This window comes from Piliocolobus tephrosceles, chromosome 8 (genome assembly GCF_002776525.5).
Source record: "Piliocolobus tephrosceles isolate RC106 chromosome 8, ASM277652v3, whole genome shotgun sequence".
Classification (NCBI taxonomy): Eukaryota; Metazoa; Chordata; class Mammalia; order Primates; family Cercopithecidae; genus Piliocolobus; species Piliocolobus tephrosceles.
The window spans coordinates 127,607,600-127,628,776 of NC_045441.1; the positions used below are offsets into that span (position 1 = coordinate 127,607,600).

Here is a 21,177-nt window from a genome sequence, read left to right on the forward strand (position 1 = left end):
ACTCAATATTTAAGCATAAGCAGAAATTGTGCCTGGTTGTTTTGATAAAGAGTATTTGGTTAAGGGACCCTATCTATAAAAGTAGGGTGGGAAGGAGAACTTGTGGTTAGACTGTTCAAGGTCCTCCCAATTTTGCCAGAATCAAGGTAGTACCTAATACTGAACCTCAATTCTAGGCCATATACCTCCCCATTTATTTCCTAATATTCGAAGAGGCGTGTGTGTGTGTGTGTGTGTGTGTGTGTCTTTGTCTTTTTTATCATAGATTGTTTTTTTTTTGGAGACGGAGTTTCGCTCTTGTTGCCCAGGCTGGAGTGCAGTGGCGTGATCTCATCTCACTGCAGCCTCCGCCTCCCGGGTTCAAGTGATTCTCCTGCCTCAGCCTCCCGAGTAGCTGGGATTACAGGCATGCGCCACCACGCCTGGCTAATTTTGTGTTTTTAGTAGAGATGGGGTTTCACCATGTTGGTCAGACTGGTCTGGAACTCCTACCCTCAGAGTGCTGGGATTATAGGCATGAGCCACCACACCCGGCCTTAGATTTTTATTTTAAATATACTTTTTCTTATGTATCTAGTGAAAGCGTAATTTTTCCTTTAATCTGTTAGATGGTGAGTTCTAAGAATTGATTTTCTAATAGAAAATAACCTTACTTTCCTAGGCAGAAGTCTACTTAGTGCTGTAGGATTTGGTTTGCTAATACTTTGTTTATTGCTTTTATGTTTATGAATTACCTTGGCCTGTGGTTTTTCTTCGTAATACTTCCCTTATGAGTTTTCTTGTAGAGTTAGGCGAACTTCATAAAATGGATTACAGTGTGCTACTTACTTCATTTCTCTGAAGGAATTTGTGTAAGATTGAAATTAAAGTATTTCTTGAATATATGGTAGCAGTCAGGGACTGGGCCTTTCTTTGTGGGAAGATTTTAACTCTGGATTCAGTTTTCTTAAAGGTTTATCTATAAGTTTCTTTTTTTCTAGGAATTTGTACATTTTATATAAATTTTCAATTTTATTGATACAGGTAGTTGATACTAACCTCTTGGTAATTCTTTGTATCATCTAAAGTTATGAAATTTTCTTTTTCATTTCTGGTGCTGATTTTATAAGCCTTCCCTATTTCTTTCTCTTTCTTCAATATGGATTTTCATTTTACTGATTTCTTTGAAAAAATACATTAATAGTTCGATTTCATTTTATTAATTTTCTTCTATTTGGGTATATTTTACTATGCCTTGTCAAAGTTTTTGAGTACTTTTTTTTAATAGTAAAATATAACATAAAATGTACTACTTTAATTATATTGAAATATATAATTCTGTGGTATTAAGTACATTCATAGTGTTCTGTAACTTTCACTACTGTTTCCAGAACTTTTTCATCATCCTGAGCAGAACTTCTTTTTTTTTTTTTTTAAATTATACTTTACAATGTGCAGGTTTGTTACATATGTATACATGCGTCATGTTGGTTTGCTGCACCCATTAACTTGTCATTTATATTAGGTATTTCTCTTAATGCTATCCCTCCCCCATCGCCTCATCCCATGACAGGCCCTGGTGTGTGATGTTCCCCGCCCTGTGTCCAAGTGTTCTCATTGTTCAGTTCCCACCTATGAATGAGAACATGCGGTGTTTGGTTTTCTGTCCTTGTGGTTTTTTACTCAGAATTTAGGTTTCCAGCTTCATCCATGTCCCTACAAAGGACATGAACTCATCCTTTTTTTTATGGCTGCAAAGTATTCCATGGTGTATATATGCCACATTTTCTTAATCCAGTCTATCATTGATGGACATTTGGGTTGGTTCCAAGTCTTTGCTATTGTGAATAGTGCCACAATAAACATACGTGTGCGTGTGTCTTTATGGTAGCATGATTTATACTCCTTTGGGTATATACCCAGTAATGGGATGACTGGGTCAAATGGTATTTCTAGTTCTAGATCCTTGAGGAATCTCCACACTGTCTTCCACAATGGTTGAACTAGTTTACACTCCCACCGACAGTGTAAAAGCGTTCCTGTTTCTCCACATCCTCTCCAGCACCTGTTGTTTCCTGACTTTTTAATGATCGTTATTCTAACTGGTGTGAGATGGTATCTCATTGTGGTTTTGATTTGTATTTCTTTGATGACCAGTGACAATGAACATTTTTCATGTGTCTATTGGCTGCATAAATGTTTTCTTTTGAAAAGAGTCTGTTCATATCCTTTGCCCACTTTTTGATGGGGTTTGATTTTTTTCTTGTAGATTTTAAGTTCTTTGTAGATTCTGGATATTAGTCCTTTGTCAGATGGGTAGATTGCAAAAATTTTCTCCCATTCTGTAGGTTGCCTGTTCACTCTGATGGCAGTTTCTTTTGCTGAGCAGAAGTTCTTTAATTTAATTAGATCTCATTTGTCTGTTTTGGCTTTTGTTGCCATTGCTTTTGGTGTTTTAGTCATGAAGTCCTTGCCCATGTCTGTGTCCTGAATGGTATTGCCTAGGCTTTCTTCTAGGGTTTTTACAGTTTTAGGTCTAACATTTAAGTATGTAATCCATCTTGAATTAATTTTTGTGTAAGGTATAAGGAAGGGATCCAGTTTCAGCTTTCTATATATGGCTAGCCAGTTTTCCCAGCACTGTTTATTGAATAGGGAATCCTTTCCCCATTTCTTGTTTTTGTCAGGTTTGTCAAAAATCAGATGGTTGTAGATGTGTGATGTTACTTCTGAGGCCTCTGTTCTGTTCCACTGGTCTATATCTCTGTTTTGGTACCAGTACCACGCTGTTTTGGTTACCGTAACCTTGTAGTAGTATAGTTTGAAGTCAGGTAGTGTGATGTCTCCAGCTCTGTTCTTTTTGCTTAGGATTGTCTTGTCAGTGCAGGCTCTTTTTTGGTTCCACATGAACTTTAAAGTAGTTTTTTCCAGTTCTGTGAAGAAAGTCATTGGTAACTTGATGGGGATGGCACTGAATCTATAAATTACCTTGGGCAGTATGGCCATTTTCACAATATTGATTCTTCCTATCCATGAGCATGGAATGTTCTTGCATTTGTTTGTGTCCTCTTTTGTTTCATTGAGCACTGGTTTGTAGTTCTCCTTGAAGAGGTCCTTCATATCCCTTGTAAGTTGGATTCCTAGGTATTTTATTCTCTTTGAAGCAATTGTGAATGGGAGTTCACTCATGATTTGGCACTCTGTCTGTTATTGGTGTATAGGAATGCTTGTGATTTTTGCACATTGATTTTGTATCCTGAGACTTTGCTGAAGTTGCTTTATCAGTTTAAAGAGATTTGGGGCTGACGATGGAGTTTTCTAAGTATACAATCATGTCATCTGCAAACAGGGACAATTTGACTTCCTCTTTTCCTAATTGAATACCCTTTATTTCTTTCTCTTCCCTGATTGCCCTGGCCAGAACTTCCAACACTATGTTGAATAGGAGTGATGAGAGGGGGCATCCCTGTCTTGTGCCAGTTTTCAAAGGGAATGCTTCCAGTTTTTGCCCATTCAGTATGATATTGGCTGTGGGTTTGTCATAAATAGATACATTCCATCATTTATTATTTTGAGATACATTCCATCAATACCTAGTTTATTGAGAGATTTTAGCATGAAGGACTGTTGAATTTTGTTAAAGGCCTTTTCTGCATATATTAAGATAATCATGTGGTTTTTGTCTTTGGTTCTGTTTATGTGATGGATTACGTTTATCGATATGTGTATGTTGAACCAGCCTTGCATCCGAGGGATGAAGCCGACTTGATCTTGGTGGATAAGCTTTTTGATGTGCTGCTAGATTCGGTTTGCCAGTATTTTATTGAGGATTTTCGTATTGATGTTCATCAGGGATATTGGTCTAAAATTCTCTTTCTTTGTTGTGTCTGTGCCAGGCTTTGGTATCAGTATGATGCTGGCCTCATGAAATGAGTTAGGGAGGATTCCCTCTTTTTCTGTTGATTGGAATAGTTTCAGAAGGAATGGTACTAGCTCCTCTTTGTACCTCTGGTAAAATTTGGCTGTGAATCCATCTGGTCCTGGACTTTTTTTGGTTGGTAGGCTATTAATTATTGCCTCAATTTCAGAGCCTGCTATTGGTCTATTCAGGGATTCAACTTCTTCCTGATTTAGTCTCGGGAGGGTGTTTGTGTCCAGGAATTTATTCATTTCTTCTAGATTTTCTAGCTTATTTGCATAGAAGTGTTTATAGTATTCTCTGATGGTAGTTTGTATTTCTGTGGGATCAGTGGTGATATCCCCTTTATCGTTTTTTTTTATTGCATCTATTTGATTCTTCTCTCTTTTCTTGTTTGTTAGTCTTGCTAGCGGTCTATTTTGTTGATCTTTTCAAAAAACCAGCTCCTGGATTCATTGATTTTTTTTTTTTTTTTTTTGAAGGGTTTTTTGTGTCTCTGTCTCCTTCAGTTCTGCTCTGATCTTAGTTATTTCTTGCCTTCTGCTAGCTTTTGAATTTGTTTGCTCTTGCTTCTCTAGTTCCTTTAATTGTGATGTTAGGGTGTTGATTTTAGGTCTTTCCTGCTTTCTCTTGTGGGCATTTAGTGCTATAAATTTCCCTGTACACACTGCTTTAAATGTGTCCCAGAGATTCTGGTACGTTGTGTTTTTGTTCTCATTGGTTTCAAAGAACATCTTTATTTCTGCCTTCATTTCGTTATGTACCCAGTAGTCATTCAGGAGCAGGTTTTTCAGTTTCCATGTAGTTGTGTGGTTTTGAGTGAGTTTCTTAATCCTGAGTTCTAGTTTGATTGCACTGTGGTCTGAGAGACAGTTTGTTGTGATTTCTGTTCTTTTACATTTGCTGAGGAGTGCTTTACTTCCCACTATGTGGTCAATTTTGGAATAAGTGTGATGTGGTGCTGAGAAGAATGTATATTCTGTTGATTTGGGGTGGAGAGTTCTGTAGATGTCTATTAGGTCTGCTTGGTGCAGAGCTGAGGTCTTGGATATACTTGTTAACCTTCTGTCTCATTGATCTGTCTAATATTGATAGTGGAGTGTTAAATTCTCCCTTTATTATTGTGTGGGAGTCTAAGTTTCTTTGTAGGTCTCTAAGGACTTGCTTTATGAATCTGGGTGCTCCTGTATTGGGTGCATATATATTTAGGATAGTTAGCTCTTCTTGTTGAATTGATCCCTTTGTCATTATGTAATGACCTTCTTCTCTTTTGGTCTTTGTTGGTTTAAAGTCTGTTTAATCAGAGACTAGGATTGCAACCCCAGCTTTTTTTTTTTTTGCTTTCTATTTGCTTGGTAGATCTTCCTCCATCCCTTTATTTTGAGCCTATGTGTGTCTCTGCTCGTGAGATGGGTCTTCTGATTATAGCACACTGTTGGGTCTTGACTCTATCGAATTTGCCAGTCTGTGTCTTTTAATTGGGGCAGTTAGCCCATTTACATTTAAGGTTAATATTGTTATGTGTGAATTTGATCCTGTCATTATGATGATAGCTGGTTATTTTGCCCGTTAGTTGATGCAGTTTCTTCCTAGCATCGATGGTCATTGCAATTTGGCATGTTTTTGCAGTGGCTAGTACTGGTTGTTCCTTTCCATGTTTAGTGCTTCCTTTAGGAGCTCTTGTAAGGCAGGCCTGGTGGTGACAGTATCTCTCAGCATTTGCTTGTTTGTAAGGGATTTTATTTCTCCTTCACCTATGAAGCTTAGTTTGACTGGATATGAAATTCCGGGTTGAAAATTCTTTTCTTTAAGAGTATTGAATATTGGCCCCCACTCTCTTCTGGCTTATAGAGTTTCTGCCGAGAGATCTGCTGTTAGTCTGATGGGGTTTCCTTTGTGGGTAACCTGACCTTTTTCTCTGGCTGCCCTTAACATTTTTTCCTTCATTTCAGCCTTGGTGAATCTGATAATTATGTGTCTTGGGGTTGCTCTTCTCGAGGAGTATCTTTGTGGTGTTCTCTGTATTTCCTGAATTTGAATGTTGGCCTGCCTTGCTAGGTTGGGGAAGTTCTACTGGATAATATCCTGAAGAGTGTTTTCCAGCTTAGTTCCATTCTCCCCATCACTTTCAGGTACACCAGTCAAACGTAGATTTGGTCTTTTCACATAGTCGCATATTTCTTGGAGGCTTTGTTCGTTTCTTTTTACTTTTTTCTCTAAATTTCTCTTCTTGCGTCATTTCATTAATTTGATCGTCAATCACTGATACCCTTTCTTCCACTTGATCGAATCAGCTGCTGAAGCTTGTGCATGCATCACGTAGTTCTCGTGCCGTGGTTTTCAGCTCCATCAGGTCATTTAAGGTCTTCTCTACACTGTTTATTCTAGTTAGCCATTCGTCTAATCTTTTTTCAAGGTTTTTAGCTTCCTTGCGATGGGTTCGAACATCCTCCTTTAGCTCGGAGAAGTTTGTTATTACCGACCTTCTGAAGCCTACTTCTGTCAACTCGTCAAAGTTATTCTCCGTCCAGCTTTGTTCTGTTGCTGATGAGGAGCTGCGATCTTTTGGAGGAGAAGAGGCGCTCTGATTCTTAGAATTTTCAGCTTTTCTGAGCAGAACTTCTTTACCCATTAAGCAAGAACTCCTCCCTATTGCCCCTTCCTCCTAGCCCCTCATAACCTCTTTTCTACTTTCACAAATATAACTTTTTATTTGCCACAATTAGAAAATGGGTTATTAGACTGCAGTTCATATCCATCAGCTCATTCAACTTTAGCATGTGTCTCATCCCCAGTGGCTTTTCCAGAACTGCTACCTTCACTATGAAGCTCCATGAGTTTTAACAATTCAAACCTGGGGTTCTTCAGCATTTTTACTTTTCTACTGAAGACATCTTGGAGAGGATAAATAGATTGGCAAGCCTTTTCTGTGTCTTTTCCAGTGCTATCCGGAATCAGTGTATTGACCACATCTTTCACGTCATTTGTCTGTACCTCTTAGGTCATGATTTCCAGTATCTTCTTCTGGATTTGGCAGACCTGTTGGTGCAGAGCATAAGAGATCTTCCGTATCTGATTGTTGGTTTTTTCATAAAACCAACACAGAACAGATGAAACAAATAATCATCAGTAGTCGTCTTGATGTCAACACGAGCTTCACTTGTGGTCTGCCATTTTTTGACCATGGAACACATTTTGTCACGGAGTAAGACCCATGCCATGGAAGTTAAATCAGGCAGCTTTTGGCCTGAACATCTTTGGTAATCAACTTGAATTTTCTGATAAGAACAGATACTACACTTAATCTTAGCCAAAAGGCCAAGAAGCGATTCAACTTGAATTTTCTAAATGCAACTTCATCATTCTGCAAGTCAACAAGACTTACTTCAAACACATAACCCTTGAGACCATCAGATGCACTTTTTGTTCCTTGAGTTCTGATGACTAGTGTCTTTCTGATATTTCTTGGACATAGCAGGAGTTTTCACATCATAACAATCTTTCTAAGAAAATGGATCAAATACCTTCTTGGCTGCCTTTGCTGCCTTTCGTAAGGTGCTTGTTCTTGACAATCACTATTGTGGTGCTCCTCTTTCCTTCTGTCCTTGTGAGTTTGCCTGTTCTAGAACCTCATACAAATAGAATTATACAATATTTGTCCTTTTCTGGTCTGACCGATTTCCTTTAGCATAACGTTTTCAAGTTTTATCTATAGTGTAGCACGTATATCAGATTTCACTTCTTATGGGTAAATAATACTCCGTTGTAAGGGTATAGCACATTTGATTTACACATTGGTCTTTTAGTGGATATTTAGGCTGTCTACTCTTTAGCTCTTATGAATAATACTGCTATGAACGTTGATGTCCAAGTATCTGTTAGTCCCTGTTTTCAGTTCTTTTTGGGTGTGTAGGAGTAGAATGGCTGTCAGCTTTTTGGTGCACTACCAAACTGTTTACCATAGCAGCTCCACCATTTTGCATCGTGTCAGCAATGCACAAGAGTTCTAATTTCTCCACATCCTGGATAACATTTATTTTTCCTTTAATTTTTTGGATGAAAGCCATCCCCAGTGGGTGTGAAGTGATAAATCTCATTGTGGTTTTGATTTGCATTTCCCAAATGATGTTGAAAATCATTTCATGTGCTTGTTGGTTGCTGTTTTTTTAAATCTTCTTTGGAGAAATGTCGGATAGGCACAGTGGCTCAACACTTACAATCCCAGCTATTTGGGAGTCTGAGGTGGAAGGATCACTTGAGCCCAGCAGTTCAAGACCAGACTGAGCAACATAGGGAGACCCTATCTCTACAAAAATAAAAGTAAAAAAATTAGGCAGGCATGGTGGTCCATGCCTGTAGTCCCAGCTACTCAGGAAGCTGAGGCAGGAGGAACACTTGAGCCCAGGAGGTAGAGGCTGCAGTGAGCTGTGATTGTATCACCATTCTCCAGCCTGGGCAACAGGATAAGACTCTGTCTCAAAGAAAAGAAATGTTTATTCAAGTTCTTTACCTATTTTTGAATTTTTGTTGTAAAAGTTTGTATATTCTGGATACTAAGCACTTACAAGATACATGATTTGCAAATATTTTCTCCTATTCTTTGGGTTGTCTTTTTACCCTCTTGATAATGTCCTTTGATATACTGTAGTTTTAATTTTGGTGACAGGGACATCCTGCAAAGTAGCAGAGTAGGAATCTCTAGGAGTTAATCCTTAACATTGAAACAACCAGCAAGCTGGAAAAAATGACCAGAATCAACTTTCAGTCTGTGGAGACAGGGGAGTGCTTGATGAAGGGAGAGGCTACTGCTCTTGCAGAATAGTTTGGGGAAAGTCTCAAATGGACTGTGCCAGCCATCAAGAAGCAAAAATAGGCCATCCCTTACAAGTTGGAAAATTACAGTTCTAAAGTTACACAGTAACAATATCTGAGTTTATCCTGCTTGGAGGTTATTGAGCATCTTGCATGCATGGATTCATGTTCTTCATCAAATTTAGGAAGTTTTTGGGTATTAATTATTCCATATGTCATTTGCCTCTTTTGGTTTTCCATAGGTGCCTTAGGTTCTGTTAGTTTTTTCTTTATTTCTTTCATTTTAATCTTCAGACTGGATAATTTCAATTTTTTTATCTTCAAGTTTGCTGATTCTTCTGCCTGTTCAAATCTACCATTGCACTGCTGTATGAATTTTTCATTTAGCTCTTAGGCTTTTCAGCTTCAGAATTTCTTTTTGGTTCTTTTCTGTAATGTGTGTCTCTTTACTGACATTCCCTGTTTGTTCATACACTCTTCTGATATGCTTTATTAGCTCTTTGTGCATAGTTTCTTTTACATCATTGAGCATATTTGAGACAGTTGATTTAACATCTTTGACTAGTAGTTTTACTGTCTGGGCTGTCCCAGGGATAGCTTTCTGTCAAATTATTTTTTTCTTATAAACCAGCTATCTGCTTTCTATGATTTATCATTTGTTTGTTGAGAACCAAACAATTTAAGTATTATAATGTGGTGGTAACTCTGGAAAACAGATTCTCCTTCTACTCAGGGATTTATTTTGTTGTTTGTTGAGGTCTAAAGTTGTCTATTAGTATAGTGACTTTTCCAAGCGATTTTTGTGAAGTCTTTGTTCCTTGTTATATGTGTTACTGAAGTTTCTGTCCCATTATCTCTGTATCTGCTTGCAGCCTCTCAGATATTTTAAAATGTCTAGATTTTTAAAAATTAGTGTGCATTCCTTTTTAAATGTTCTGATAAATGTCACCAGAGAAGCCGCCCTCAGCCTAAGGGGGTCAAATGTAGCCAACCATCTCTGCTGATCCTCAGGGAACTGCCATACCAATTAAATCACACCCCAAAATTTTAGAGCACAAAGTCTTTACTGTTCACTATAGCAACAGTGAGCCACTTTAGGAATGCTGTCCCCATGTTGCAGCAGGACTGTGGAATGGGTCATGGTAGCTGGTTTATGCATGCCAGTCTCTTACCAAAGATAAGACAGTCACCTTGATAATACCAATAACCTTATCACAGCTGTCTTTAATAGGCATTATTTCCCAATAGTCTAATACAAGTCCATCTTCCATTTTTCCCCTTTTCCCAAAAATGCCCTTTATATCTGTTTATTATTGTTAGTATTATTATTATTATTTTGGAGATGGAGTTTTGCTGTTGTTGCCCAGGCTGGAGTGCAATGGCGTTATCTCAGCTCACTGGAACCTCCGCCTCCTGGGTTCAAGTGATTATCTTGCCTCAGCCTCCCAAGTAGCTGGGATAACAGGCGCCCGCCACCACACCCAGCTAATTTTTGTATTTTTAGTAGAGACGAGGCTTCACTATGTTGGCCAGTCTGGTATCAAACTCCTGACCTCAGGTGATCTGCCCGCCTCCACCTCCCAAAGTGCTGGGATTACAGGCGTGAGCCACCAAGCCTGGTGTTATTATTTTTTAAATAGAGACAGGATCTCACTATGTTGCCTAGGCTGCTCTTGAACAGCTGTCCTCTAGTGACCTTCCCACCTTGGCCTCCCAAAGTATTAGGATTACAGGCGTGAGCCACCACACCTGGCCATGTTTCTCTTAATCTGGAATTACTTCTATGATTAATATGAGTGGTGACTCATGCCTGTAATCCCAGCACTTTGGGAGGTTGAGGCAGGAGGACCACTTGATGGCAAGAGTTCAAAACCAGCCTGGGCAACATAGCAAGACCCCATCTGTATTTTAAAAAAGAAAAAAAGAAGCAACAACAAAAAGAAAGATGTTAAACCTTACAATAAGGAGTGTGTCAACTACAACTATACCAATATAGCTGTTTTTCACCTATCAGGCAAAAATCCAAATGTTTGTTAACATACTCTATTTGAGACTTTGAGAAACTGGATATTGTTATACATTTCCAATAAGTGCATTTTGTTGTTTCTAATAAAATTGCAGGTTCTTTTATCCTTTGACCCACAAACCCACTTCTAAGAATTTATTTTAAGGGTACATCTGCCACTAGTAAAGTGACATATAGACAGAGTTATTCATTGAGTCATCATTGTAATAGCAGAAGATGGAAAATAAGCTGTAAAAAAGACTGAGGTACATACAATGTGGGGGGGGAAAGAATGCAGGTAGATCTGTATTTACTGTTTTGGAGTGATCATCAGGATGTATTGTTAAGTGAAAACAACAACAACAACAACAAAAAGCTGCAGTACAGTGTTTTTTGCAAGAAGAACTTCTAGGAAAAAGGGAAAAAAACACCCAGATACCAGAAAACATGGCTTAATAAAAATGATTATTTATAGAGAAGGTGAAGTAGGGCAAATGGATTTGAGTGATAAAGATGGAAAAGAAATTTGCTATACTTATTTAATATAGTTTTTTACTTTTGAACCCATGTAAATGTTTTACATATTCAAAAATAAGTTTATATCTAAACAAAAAGTAAACTCTAAAAGTAGTGAACCTACAAAATGTATCAAATTGACAACATAGCAGCATATTGTGGGATTTTATTATTGATTCTGACAGTCTGTTTCAACTAATGCATCTTAGTCTTTAACAATATTTCTGCTGGATTTAGGATTCTAGTTAGGCAATTTTTGCACTTGGAAGATAGCCTTCTGCTGTCTTCTGACTTACATTGTAGCTGACGAGAAGTAGGCTAACAGCCCTACTTTTGTCTTTTTTCATGATAATTCATCCTTTTTTCTTTGTATTTAAGACTTCTCTTTGTCTTTGATTTCTGCAGTTTTAGAATGGCATATTTTCTTTCTTTCTTTATTTATTTTTACAGTAATGGGGTCTTATTGTGTTGCCCAGGCTAGTCTCAAACTCCTAGCCTCAAGCAATCCTCCTACTTCAGCCTCCCAAAATGTTGCGATTACAGGTATGAGCCACCATGTCCAGTCTAGTGTGATATATTTAGATGTTAGTTTCTTTTTAGTCTTCTTGGAAGTCACTGGACTTGGGAAACTTGTAGGCTCTGTTACTTTGCTTCTACAAAATTCTTGCCCATTTTGTTTTCTCTCAGTCCATCCTTTTGAGACTGATTAAATGCTTGTTATATAATCTATATGTATATGTCTGTTTTTGGACTCTATTCTGTTTCATTGTTGGTATTTCTCTCCTTTCTGGAATACCACTCTGTTTGAATTACTGTAGCTCTATCCATAGTAAATCTTGAAATCAAGGAGCATAAGTCCTCCAAATTGGGTATTTTTTGAATTGTTATTGCTATTCTCTGTCTTTTGCATTTTCATTAAATTTTAGTGTCAGTTTGTCAGTTACTACAAAAAGATTCCCTGCTGGGATTTTAATTGGGATTGCATTGAATCTTGAGATCAGTTTGGAGACATGGAAAATCTCAACCGTATTGAGTCTACCAATCTAATAATGTTTTTAATGTCTCTATTTAGGTCTTCTTTAATCTTCGTTTTGTGGTTTTTACTCTACATGTCCTGCATATCTTTTGTTAATATTACCCCTATTTTATGTAGCTTTTTTGGGGGAATGCTTTAGGACTTTTTGCTTATACAATCACATCACCTGTGAATATAGTTCTTTCTTTCCAATCTGGATTTTTTTTTTTTTTTTTTTTTTTTGAGACAGAGTCTCGCTCTGCTGCCCAGGCTGGAGTGCAGTGGCCGGATCTCAGCTCACTGCAAGCCCCGCCTCCTGGGTTTACGCCATTCTCCTGCCTCAGCCTCCCAAGTAGCTGGGACTACAGGCGCCCGCCACGTCGCCCAGCTAGTTTTTTGTATTTTTTAGTAGAGACGGGGTTTCACCGTGTTAGCCAGGATGGTCTCGATCTCCTGACCTCGTGATCCGCCCGTCTCTCGGCCTCCCAAAGTGCTGGGATTACAGGCTTGAGCCACCACGCCCGGCCTTTTTTTTTTTTTTTTTATTGTGTCTTTTTGCACTCACTAAAACAGTTCTGAATAGAAGTGCTAAGAGTGCACATCCTTACCTTCTTCCCAGTGACAGCAGAAAGGATTCTGTATTTCATCATTAAATATATATTAGCTATAGGTTTTTCAGAGATGGTCTTTATCAGGTTGAAGAAGTTTCCATCTGTTCTTAGGTTCTTGAAAGTTTGTTGCGGATAGGTGAATTTTTCAGATTTTTCCCCCTTTTAAAATTGTATTTTTTCTAGTAGAGATGAGATCCCACCATGTTGCCCAGATTAGTCTTGAATTCCAGGCCTCTGGTGATCCTCCTGGCTCAGCCTCGCAAAGCAGTGAATTTCAGGCATGAGCCACTGTGCCCAGCCAAAATTTTCAGATTTTTTTCCCAGGTATATTGAGATGATCAAATATGGCTTTTCTCCCTTATTTTATTAACATAATAAATTATTTGAATGCTCATCCAACCTTGTATTTCAGGAATAAACCCTACCTAATCATGATGTATATGTATTTTTATGTATTTCTGGGTTTGATTTTCTAGTGTTCTGTTAATGATTCTTTTGTTAATTATGAGAGAGATTGGTCTATAATTTTCTTTTCTTGTAATGACTATCCGAGTTTAGTATCAGGGTAATACTGGCCTCATAAAATAAGGTTGGAATTACCTCTTTTCTGAAGGAGTTTGTTTAGGGATGGTCTTATCTTCTGTAAATGTTGAATATAATTCACCAGTGGAGCCCTTTGGGTCTAGACTTTTCTTCGTGGGAAGGTTTTTTGTTTGTTTGGTTTGGTTGGATTTTTTTTGTAGAGAAGGGGTTTCACCATGTTCCACAGGCTGGTCTTGAAATCCTGGGCTCAAGCAATCCTCCCATCACGCCTGGTTTTCAATCACAAATTCAATTTTTTTTTTTTTTTGAGAAAGAGTCTTGCTCTGTTGCCGAGGCTGGAGGACAGTGGCTTGAACTCGGCTCACTGCAACCTCCACCTCTCAGGTTCAGTCTCCCTGCCTCAGCCTCCCAAGTAGCTAGGATTCAGGTGCCTACCACCATGTCCAGCTAAGTTTTGCATTTTTAGTAGAGACAGGGTTTCACCATGTTGGCCAGGCTGGTCTCGAACTCCTGACCTCAGGTGATCCGTCTGCCTTGGCCTCCCAAAGTGCTAGGATTACATGTGTGAACCACTGCGCCCAGCCTGTCGATTGGCTTTTGAGACAGTGTCTGGCACTGTCACCCAGGCTGGAGTGCAGTGGTGCAATCTCAGCTCACTGCAATCTCTGCCTCCGGGGTTAAGCCGTCCTCCCACCTCAGCTTCCCAAGTAGCTGGGACTACAGGCACACACCACCATACCTGGCTAATTTTTTATTTTTATTTTTGTAGAAATGGGGTTTCACCATGTTGTCCAGGCTGGTCTTGAACTTCTGAGCTCAAGTGATCTGCCCGCCTCGGCCGTCTAAAGTGCTGGGATTATAGGCATGAGCCTCTGTGCCTGACTCTGTGTGGTTTTTTTATTTTTATTTTTACTTACTTATTCATGTATTTTTTGAGACAGGGTCGCCCTCTGTCACCCAGGCTGGGGTGCAGTGATGCAATCTCGCCTCACTGCAACCTCTGTCTCCTGGGCTCAAGCCATCCTCCCACTTCAGCCTCTTGATCCTGTCATTCAACTCACTTGAGTAATTGGGACCACAATCACATGCCACCACACCTGGCTAATTTTTGTTATTATTTTTTTATTTTTTTGAGATGGAGTCTCACTCTGTTGCCCAGGCTGGAGTTCAGTGGTGCGATCTTGGCTTACTGCAGCTTCTCTCCCTCCTGGGTTCAAGCGATCCTCCTGCTTCAGCCTCCTGAGTAGCTGGGCTTACAGGCATCCTTCATCATGCCAGGCTAATTTTTGTATTTTTAGTAGCGACAGGGTTTAACCATGTTGGCCAGGCTGGTCTTGAACTCTTGAACTCAAGTAATCCTCCCACTTTGGCCTCCCAAAGTACTGGGGTTATAGGCATGGCCGCTGTGCCCGGCCCCCTGTGTGGGTTTAGTTATAAATTCATTTACACATGTTTTATTTTCCTGTATATGTTATATCTTGGTGAATATCTTGTGCATGCTTAAAGAATGTGCCTTCTGCTTACATTGTTTTCTCTTTTTCTTTTTCTTTCTCTCTTTCTTTTTTTTTTTTTCCCCGAGATAGAGTTTCGCCCAGACTGGAGTGCAGTGGTATGATCTCAGCTCACTGCAACCTCTGCCTCCTGGCTTCAAGCAGTTCTCCCTCCTCCCCCCCGAGTAGCTGGGATTACAGGCATGAGCCACCATGCCTGGCTAGTTTTGTACTTTTAGTAGAGACGGGGTTTGACCAGGCTGGTCTTCAGCTCCTGACCTCAGGTGATCCTTCTGCCTTGGCCTCCCAAAGTGTTAGGATTTCAGGCGTGAGCCACCACGCCTGGCCTGCTCACATTGTTTTTTTATTTTTTCTTTTCTTTTTTTTCTTTTTTTTTCTTTTTTGTTTCACATTGTTTTTTTAAATGTCAGTTGGATCAGGTTTGATTCTTTTGTTCAAGTCTTCTATATGTTTACTGATTTTTCTGTCTACTGCTCTATTGATTTCTGAGAGGGGAGAGTTGATATCAACAAATGGAATGTGGATTTGTCGGTTTTTTTTTTTTTTTAGCTGTATCAGTTTCTACATTATTTTTTCAGAAGCTCTATTAATTAGATGCATATGAATTTAGGATTATGTCTTGATAAGTTAACCCCTTTATCATTACTCAATGTTCTCACTTTATCTCTTGTAAATAGTCCTTGTTCTGATGTCTGCTTTGTCTGTGAGCATTATTAAGTCCTCCTGGTTTCATATTATGAAGGATGTTCACTGTGTACTAGTTACCATTTTAGCTCGCTATATCTTGGGCTGCATTTTTACTACTTGCCTGAGTCCAGTGAGTCAAAACATTCATAAGCAGAACAACTTACATGAAGCCCAGTTTTATTACCCACAGATGGGCAGCAAGGGACAGGAGAAGCCTAGCATTCATTGCAAATCAGTCCCTCAAGGCTTGGAAAAGCTGCCCAGAGTGGATGGTCTATGGACCACAGCTAGGGGACCCAGGAAAGAAGGTTTATGTCTCAAGGGCAACATGATTCACTGGGCTAAAGATTAGAGGACATCCTGTTTGAGGGTGGAGGGAATGATAGGGACAGAAACTGAGGCTCTTCCAACCAGCTCCTCCTTGTCTCAGGATGCTTCATTCCCAGCATGTTACACAGTTACACAGAGGTGTGGGGCAGAGCAGGGAACTGGCTTGATTCAAAGCCACCTGGAGCACTGCCCTGTACACATGCTTATTGTTTGAATGTGTATCTGTTAGCATCCTGCTTTTCTTTTTTTTTTTTTTTTTCCTTTAACCTCTCTCTGTATATTTGAAGTAGATTTCTTGTAGATAGCATTTACTTGTTTTTTGGTTTTTTGCTATTTATGTATGTAGGAGTCAAAACCATTAGTGGTATTGACAGGACCACGGACAGCACTATTTGGCTTTATATATATATCTTCTCCCTTGTCTGCCGTGGATGTTGGAATAAAGTTGCCGGATTGGTGGTGATCCATCTCATGATTCTGTCATTTAACTCACTTGTGTTATGATCTACTGTGTGTAATAAGAGACTTTAAATCCACGTACATCTCTTTTGTGGAGCTGGGCAGTCAAAGAAGTGTGAGCCATTCCTAGCACATAATGTCAAAACATAAGCCCTGCATTATGCTTAGGTTTAGAAACTAAAACTTCACAGAAAGGAGATAACAAATCATATTCACATCTCAAAACCCAAAAGCTTGAAACATTTCATTTGTAGAAAAAAGGAATAAGAGGCCAGGTGTGGTGGGTTATGCGTGTAATCCCAGCACTCTGGGAGGCTGAGATAGGCGGATTGCTTGAGTCCAGGAGTTTGAGACCATCCTGGACAACATAGTGAAACTGTCTCTACTAAAAATACAAAACAATTAGTGGAGTGTGGTGGCACAGGCCTGTAGTCCCAGCTACTCAGGAGGCTGAGGTGGGAGATTCACCTGAGCCCGAGAGGTGGAGGCTGCAGTGAGCCAAGATCATGTCGTTGCATTCCAGCTTGGGCAACCAGAGTGAGACCGTCTCTCCCTGCACCCCCAAAAAAAAAAAGGAAAAAAAAGAAATAAGGCCAGGCACCATGGCTTATGCCTGTAATCCCAGCACTTTGGGAGGCCAAGACAGGAGGATCCCTTGAGCCCAGGAGTTTGAGAGCAGCCTGGGCAATATAGTGAGACCCTGTCTGTTCATAAAAAAATAAAATTATCCAGGCATGGTGGTGCAATTTTGGCAATTTTATTGTATAAATATCATAGGGTATACTTACACAAACCTATATGGTATAGCCTACTCCACACCAGGAGAATATGGTACAGCCTGTTATTCCTAGGCTACAAATCTGTACAGCATGTCACTGTACTGAATACTGTAGTGTTCATCTGTAACACAATGGTATTTGTACATCTAAACATATCTAAAACCTAGAAAAATACAGTGTAAAAGATAAACAACAAAGGTACGCCTATATAGAGCACTTATGAGTGGTGCTTGAAGGACTGGAATTTGCTCTGGGTGAGTCAGGTAGTGAGTGATGAGTGCCTATGAAGGGGGCCTAGAACATTTTGTACTTTTATATGACTGGCAGCTCAGTAGGCTTGTTTATACCATCACCCTAACCACATGAGTAATGCATTGCACTTACAATATTATCAATATTACCACAGCTTTCAGTAGGTGATAGGAATTTTTCAGCTCCATTTTATTTTTATTTGTTTATTATTATTATTTTTTGAGATGGAGTCTCACTCTGTTGCCCAGGCTGGAGTGCAGTGGTGCGATCTCGGCTCATTGCAACCTCTTCCTCCTGGGTTCAAGCAGTTCTCCTGCCTCAGCCTCCCGAGTAGCTGGGACTACAGGCACATGCCACTGAACTCGGCCAATTTTTGTATTTTTAGTAGAGACAGGGTTTCCCCAGGTTGACCAGGCTGGTCTTGAATTCCTGACCTCAAGTGATCCACCCACCTCAGCTTCCCAAACTGCTGGGATTACAGATATGAGCCACCACACCCGGCCTTCAGCTTCATTATAATTTTATGATACCACTGACATATATGTGATCCATTGTTGGCTAAAAAAACGTTATGCAGTGGCCAAGCGAGGTGGCTCATGCCTGTAATCCCAGTACTTTGGGAGGCTGAGATGGACGGATCATGAGGTCAGAAGATCAAGATCATCCTGACTAACATGGTGAAGCCCCATCTCTACTAAAATACAAAAAATTAGCCAGGCATGGTGGCGGGTGCCTGTAGTCCCAGCTACTTGGGAGGCTGAGGCAGGAGAATCACTTGAACCAGGTAGGCAGAGGTTGCAGTGAGCCAAGATCGCACCACTGCACTCCAGCCTGGATGACAGAGCGAGACTCTGTCTCAAAAACAAAAAACAAAAAAAAACAGCAACAACAACAAAAAACCCGTCATGTCATGCAGCTCATGATTGTATTTACTGTGTAATATGTAGTGCTTTGTTTTTCTATTATTGAAAAAAAGATACACATGGGGCTTGAGAATGAAGTTCTGGTAGAGATGTAAATTTGGGATTTACTAACATTTGGTTTCAATTGTTCCTTATTAGGCAGAGGTATATCCATGACTCAGAATTTATTTGTAGCCTTAGAGATCATACTTTGAGGGAGTCAGTGTAGATGAGATTGTGCTGGTCCTCATTTACCTGATTCAGAAAGAGCCAGCTATTGTCATCTGATTTTAGTTGGGCAGTACAGGGCTTACTGCCCAGGTTTACCAGGTACCAACCCAGGCTAGACTTGTTCTGTGCATTTACTCATATGAAATCCTTACAATAATCCTGCCTCAGAGTTGTTCTAATGGAAGTGGAATATTGAACACAATAACTAGAACACAGCAAGTTCTCAACAGGATAACTATCATCATGATTATCACGTATTACTGTTTTACAGAAGATGAAACAGAGGCTCAAAAAGATTGATTAGGAGTTACAGAGCAATCAAGGCTGGGCACAGTGGATCACGAGGTCAGGAGTTCGAGACCACCCTGACCAACATCATGAAACCCCGTCTCTACTAAAAATACAAAAATTAGCCAGGGATGGTGACGCGTGCCTGTAATCCCAGCTACTCAGGAGGCTGAGGCAGGAGAATCACTTGAACCAGAGAGGCAGAGGTTGCAGTGAGCCAAGATCGCACCATTGTACTCCAGCCTGGGTGACAGAATGAGACTCCGTCTCAAAAAAAAAAAAAAAAAAGGAGTTACGGAGCAATCAATGAAGAGGGGCTGATCTAGATCTTGTACCGCTTTAAAGTCTATGCTGTATCTCCATTTTAATACTTACCATGTAGAGTGTGCACATGACATGTCATTAGTGGTTGTGTGACCACAGGCCAGTCATAGCACCCAGTTTCCTCATCTGTAAAATGGGGGTAACACTTAATGTTTTATATAGAATGTCTAGAGTTCTTAGCTGTGTGAAGCTGGGGGCATAATGAAAATTAGGTTTACTCCATCTTTCGTTTCTCTGAAGTGCATTGTGACATCTTTCCAGATTTGAAGTATTAATTCTTTGCCAATACTGTGTGTTTAGATAGATCTTCCAGCTTGAGGCTTGTCTTCTCATTTTGTTCATGGTAATATTTTCACTAGCTGTAGTTCTGTAACAAAGAACTGTAACAAAGGTGGCTATATTAATCTTTCCCTTATAGCTCTTGCTTTTTGTATCTTGCTTAAATATTTATTCCAATAAATTTGTACTCCAAGGTCACAAAGGTATTCTCTTACATTTTCTTGTGAAAGTTTTATAGTTGTTAATCTACTCAAAATAGTTTGTTTTTTTTGGATCAGATAAAGTAGGGATCTAATTTCATTCCCCACCCCCAATAATTGTTCCAGCAACATGAAAAGTTCATCCCTTTTCCCACTGATTTCTAGTGAACATCTGATATATATGAAGTGTCCATTTATGTAAGCCTTACAAAATATCACACCATTTTAATTGTTATAGTTTTATAGTAGGTATTATTAGTTGGGAGGCGTGTCCCCTCAGCTTGTCAAAATTCTATGGGAATTTCCTTTGGGATTGTTACTAGAGCTGCATTGAATCTATAGATATGGTTGTGGGAGCATTGGTATCTTTACCGTCATGAACGTGCTTTCTTCATGATTTAGATATTTTAAAATGTTTTTAAATATAGCTTAATATTTTCCTGCACAATAACCTTCACAATCTTTTAAAATTTATTTCTGAGTACTTAATGCGTTTTTGTTGCTATTGTAAAAAACTTTTTTTTAATTAAATTTTTGTTTGTTGTTTGTTTATGCAAATGAAATTGGCCTTTGGATTACTTTGTGTTTGTTCTTATGCATTTCATTAAAAAATCTATCTGGGAACCTTACTGCAGTCTTCCATAGTATAAATTATATGGCATCAAGTTTATATTACAGTTTTAACTTGTTTGTTATTATTTATTGTTTTACCAAGCACTATGAAAGACTATTATTTTTTGTTCAAAGGAATACTATTTGCATTTGTTAAAAGGAAATGATGTTTCACAGTCTCTGTGGAGATTTTAAACAAAAGGAGCATGTCTCTGTTCTACTTCCAGAAATCCTTATTTTGTAGATCTAGAGAAAAACCTGAGCTCCTTGTTCTTTTGAAAATCTCCCATATGGTTCTGTACATTTCTGTTGGAAAACCACTGCTAGAGAAGTTGCTAAACAGTAAAAGCATTTAGCCCATGGTGATGTGGGGGAAGGGAGGCATTTCATTTAAAATTATGAAGAATTTATGCATCGTTTAGTATTTCATGTGTGATGTATAGATAAAATCAGTATATTTACATAGACAATTATTTTTAAGTGACAACAGGTATGAATTTAAAAAGAATGGACATTGAAAAAGAACAAAGTCACAATTTGAATGGGATGTGTTGGTTAAGTACTCAGTATATTTGTATTAAAACTTAGAATATAATTTTGTTTTTCCCAGTTGGAGTCATTCGATGCCCAGTTTGCAGCCAAGAATGTGCAGAGAGACACATCATAGATAACTTTTTTGTGAAGGACACTACTGAGGTTCCCAGCAGTACAGTAGAAAAGTCAAATCAGGTAAGTGTATTACATCTTGAACCTTTTGCCAGCTCATTTTTTTTTTTTTTTTTTTTTTTTGAGATGGAGTCTCAACTCTGTCGCCCAGGCTGGAGTACAGTTGGCGCAATCTCTGCTCACTGCAAGCTCCCCCCGCCAGGTTCATGCCATTCTTCTGCCTTAGCCTCCCAAGTAGCTGAGACTACAGGTGCCCA

General features: G+C 39.2%; 1 protein-coding gene and 1 pseudogene across 2 annotated transcripts in view; one reads left to right on the forward strand and one right to left on the reverse strand.

Annotated features, from left to right (window-relative positions):
• TRIM24 (tripartite motif containing 24) overlaps positions 1-21,177 on the forward strand; it is a 126,419-nt gene that overhangs the window by 20,535 nt on the left and 84,707 nt on the right. For both annotated transcript variants that reach the window (XM_023190049.2, XM_023190048.3), the window contains exon 2: positions 20,865-20,983. In XM_023190049.2, the coding sequence (XP_023045817.1) occupies positions 20,865-20,983 (119 nt within the window). The remainder of the gene's footprint in view (positions 1-20,864; positions 20,984-21,177) is intronic.
• LOC111524800 lies at positions 7,083-7,228 on the reverse strand (annotated as a pseudogene).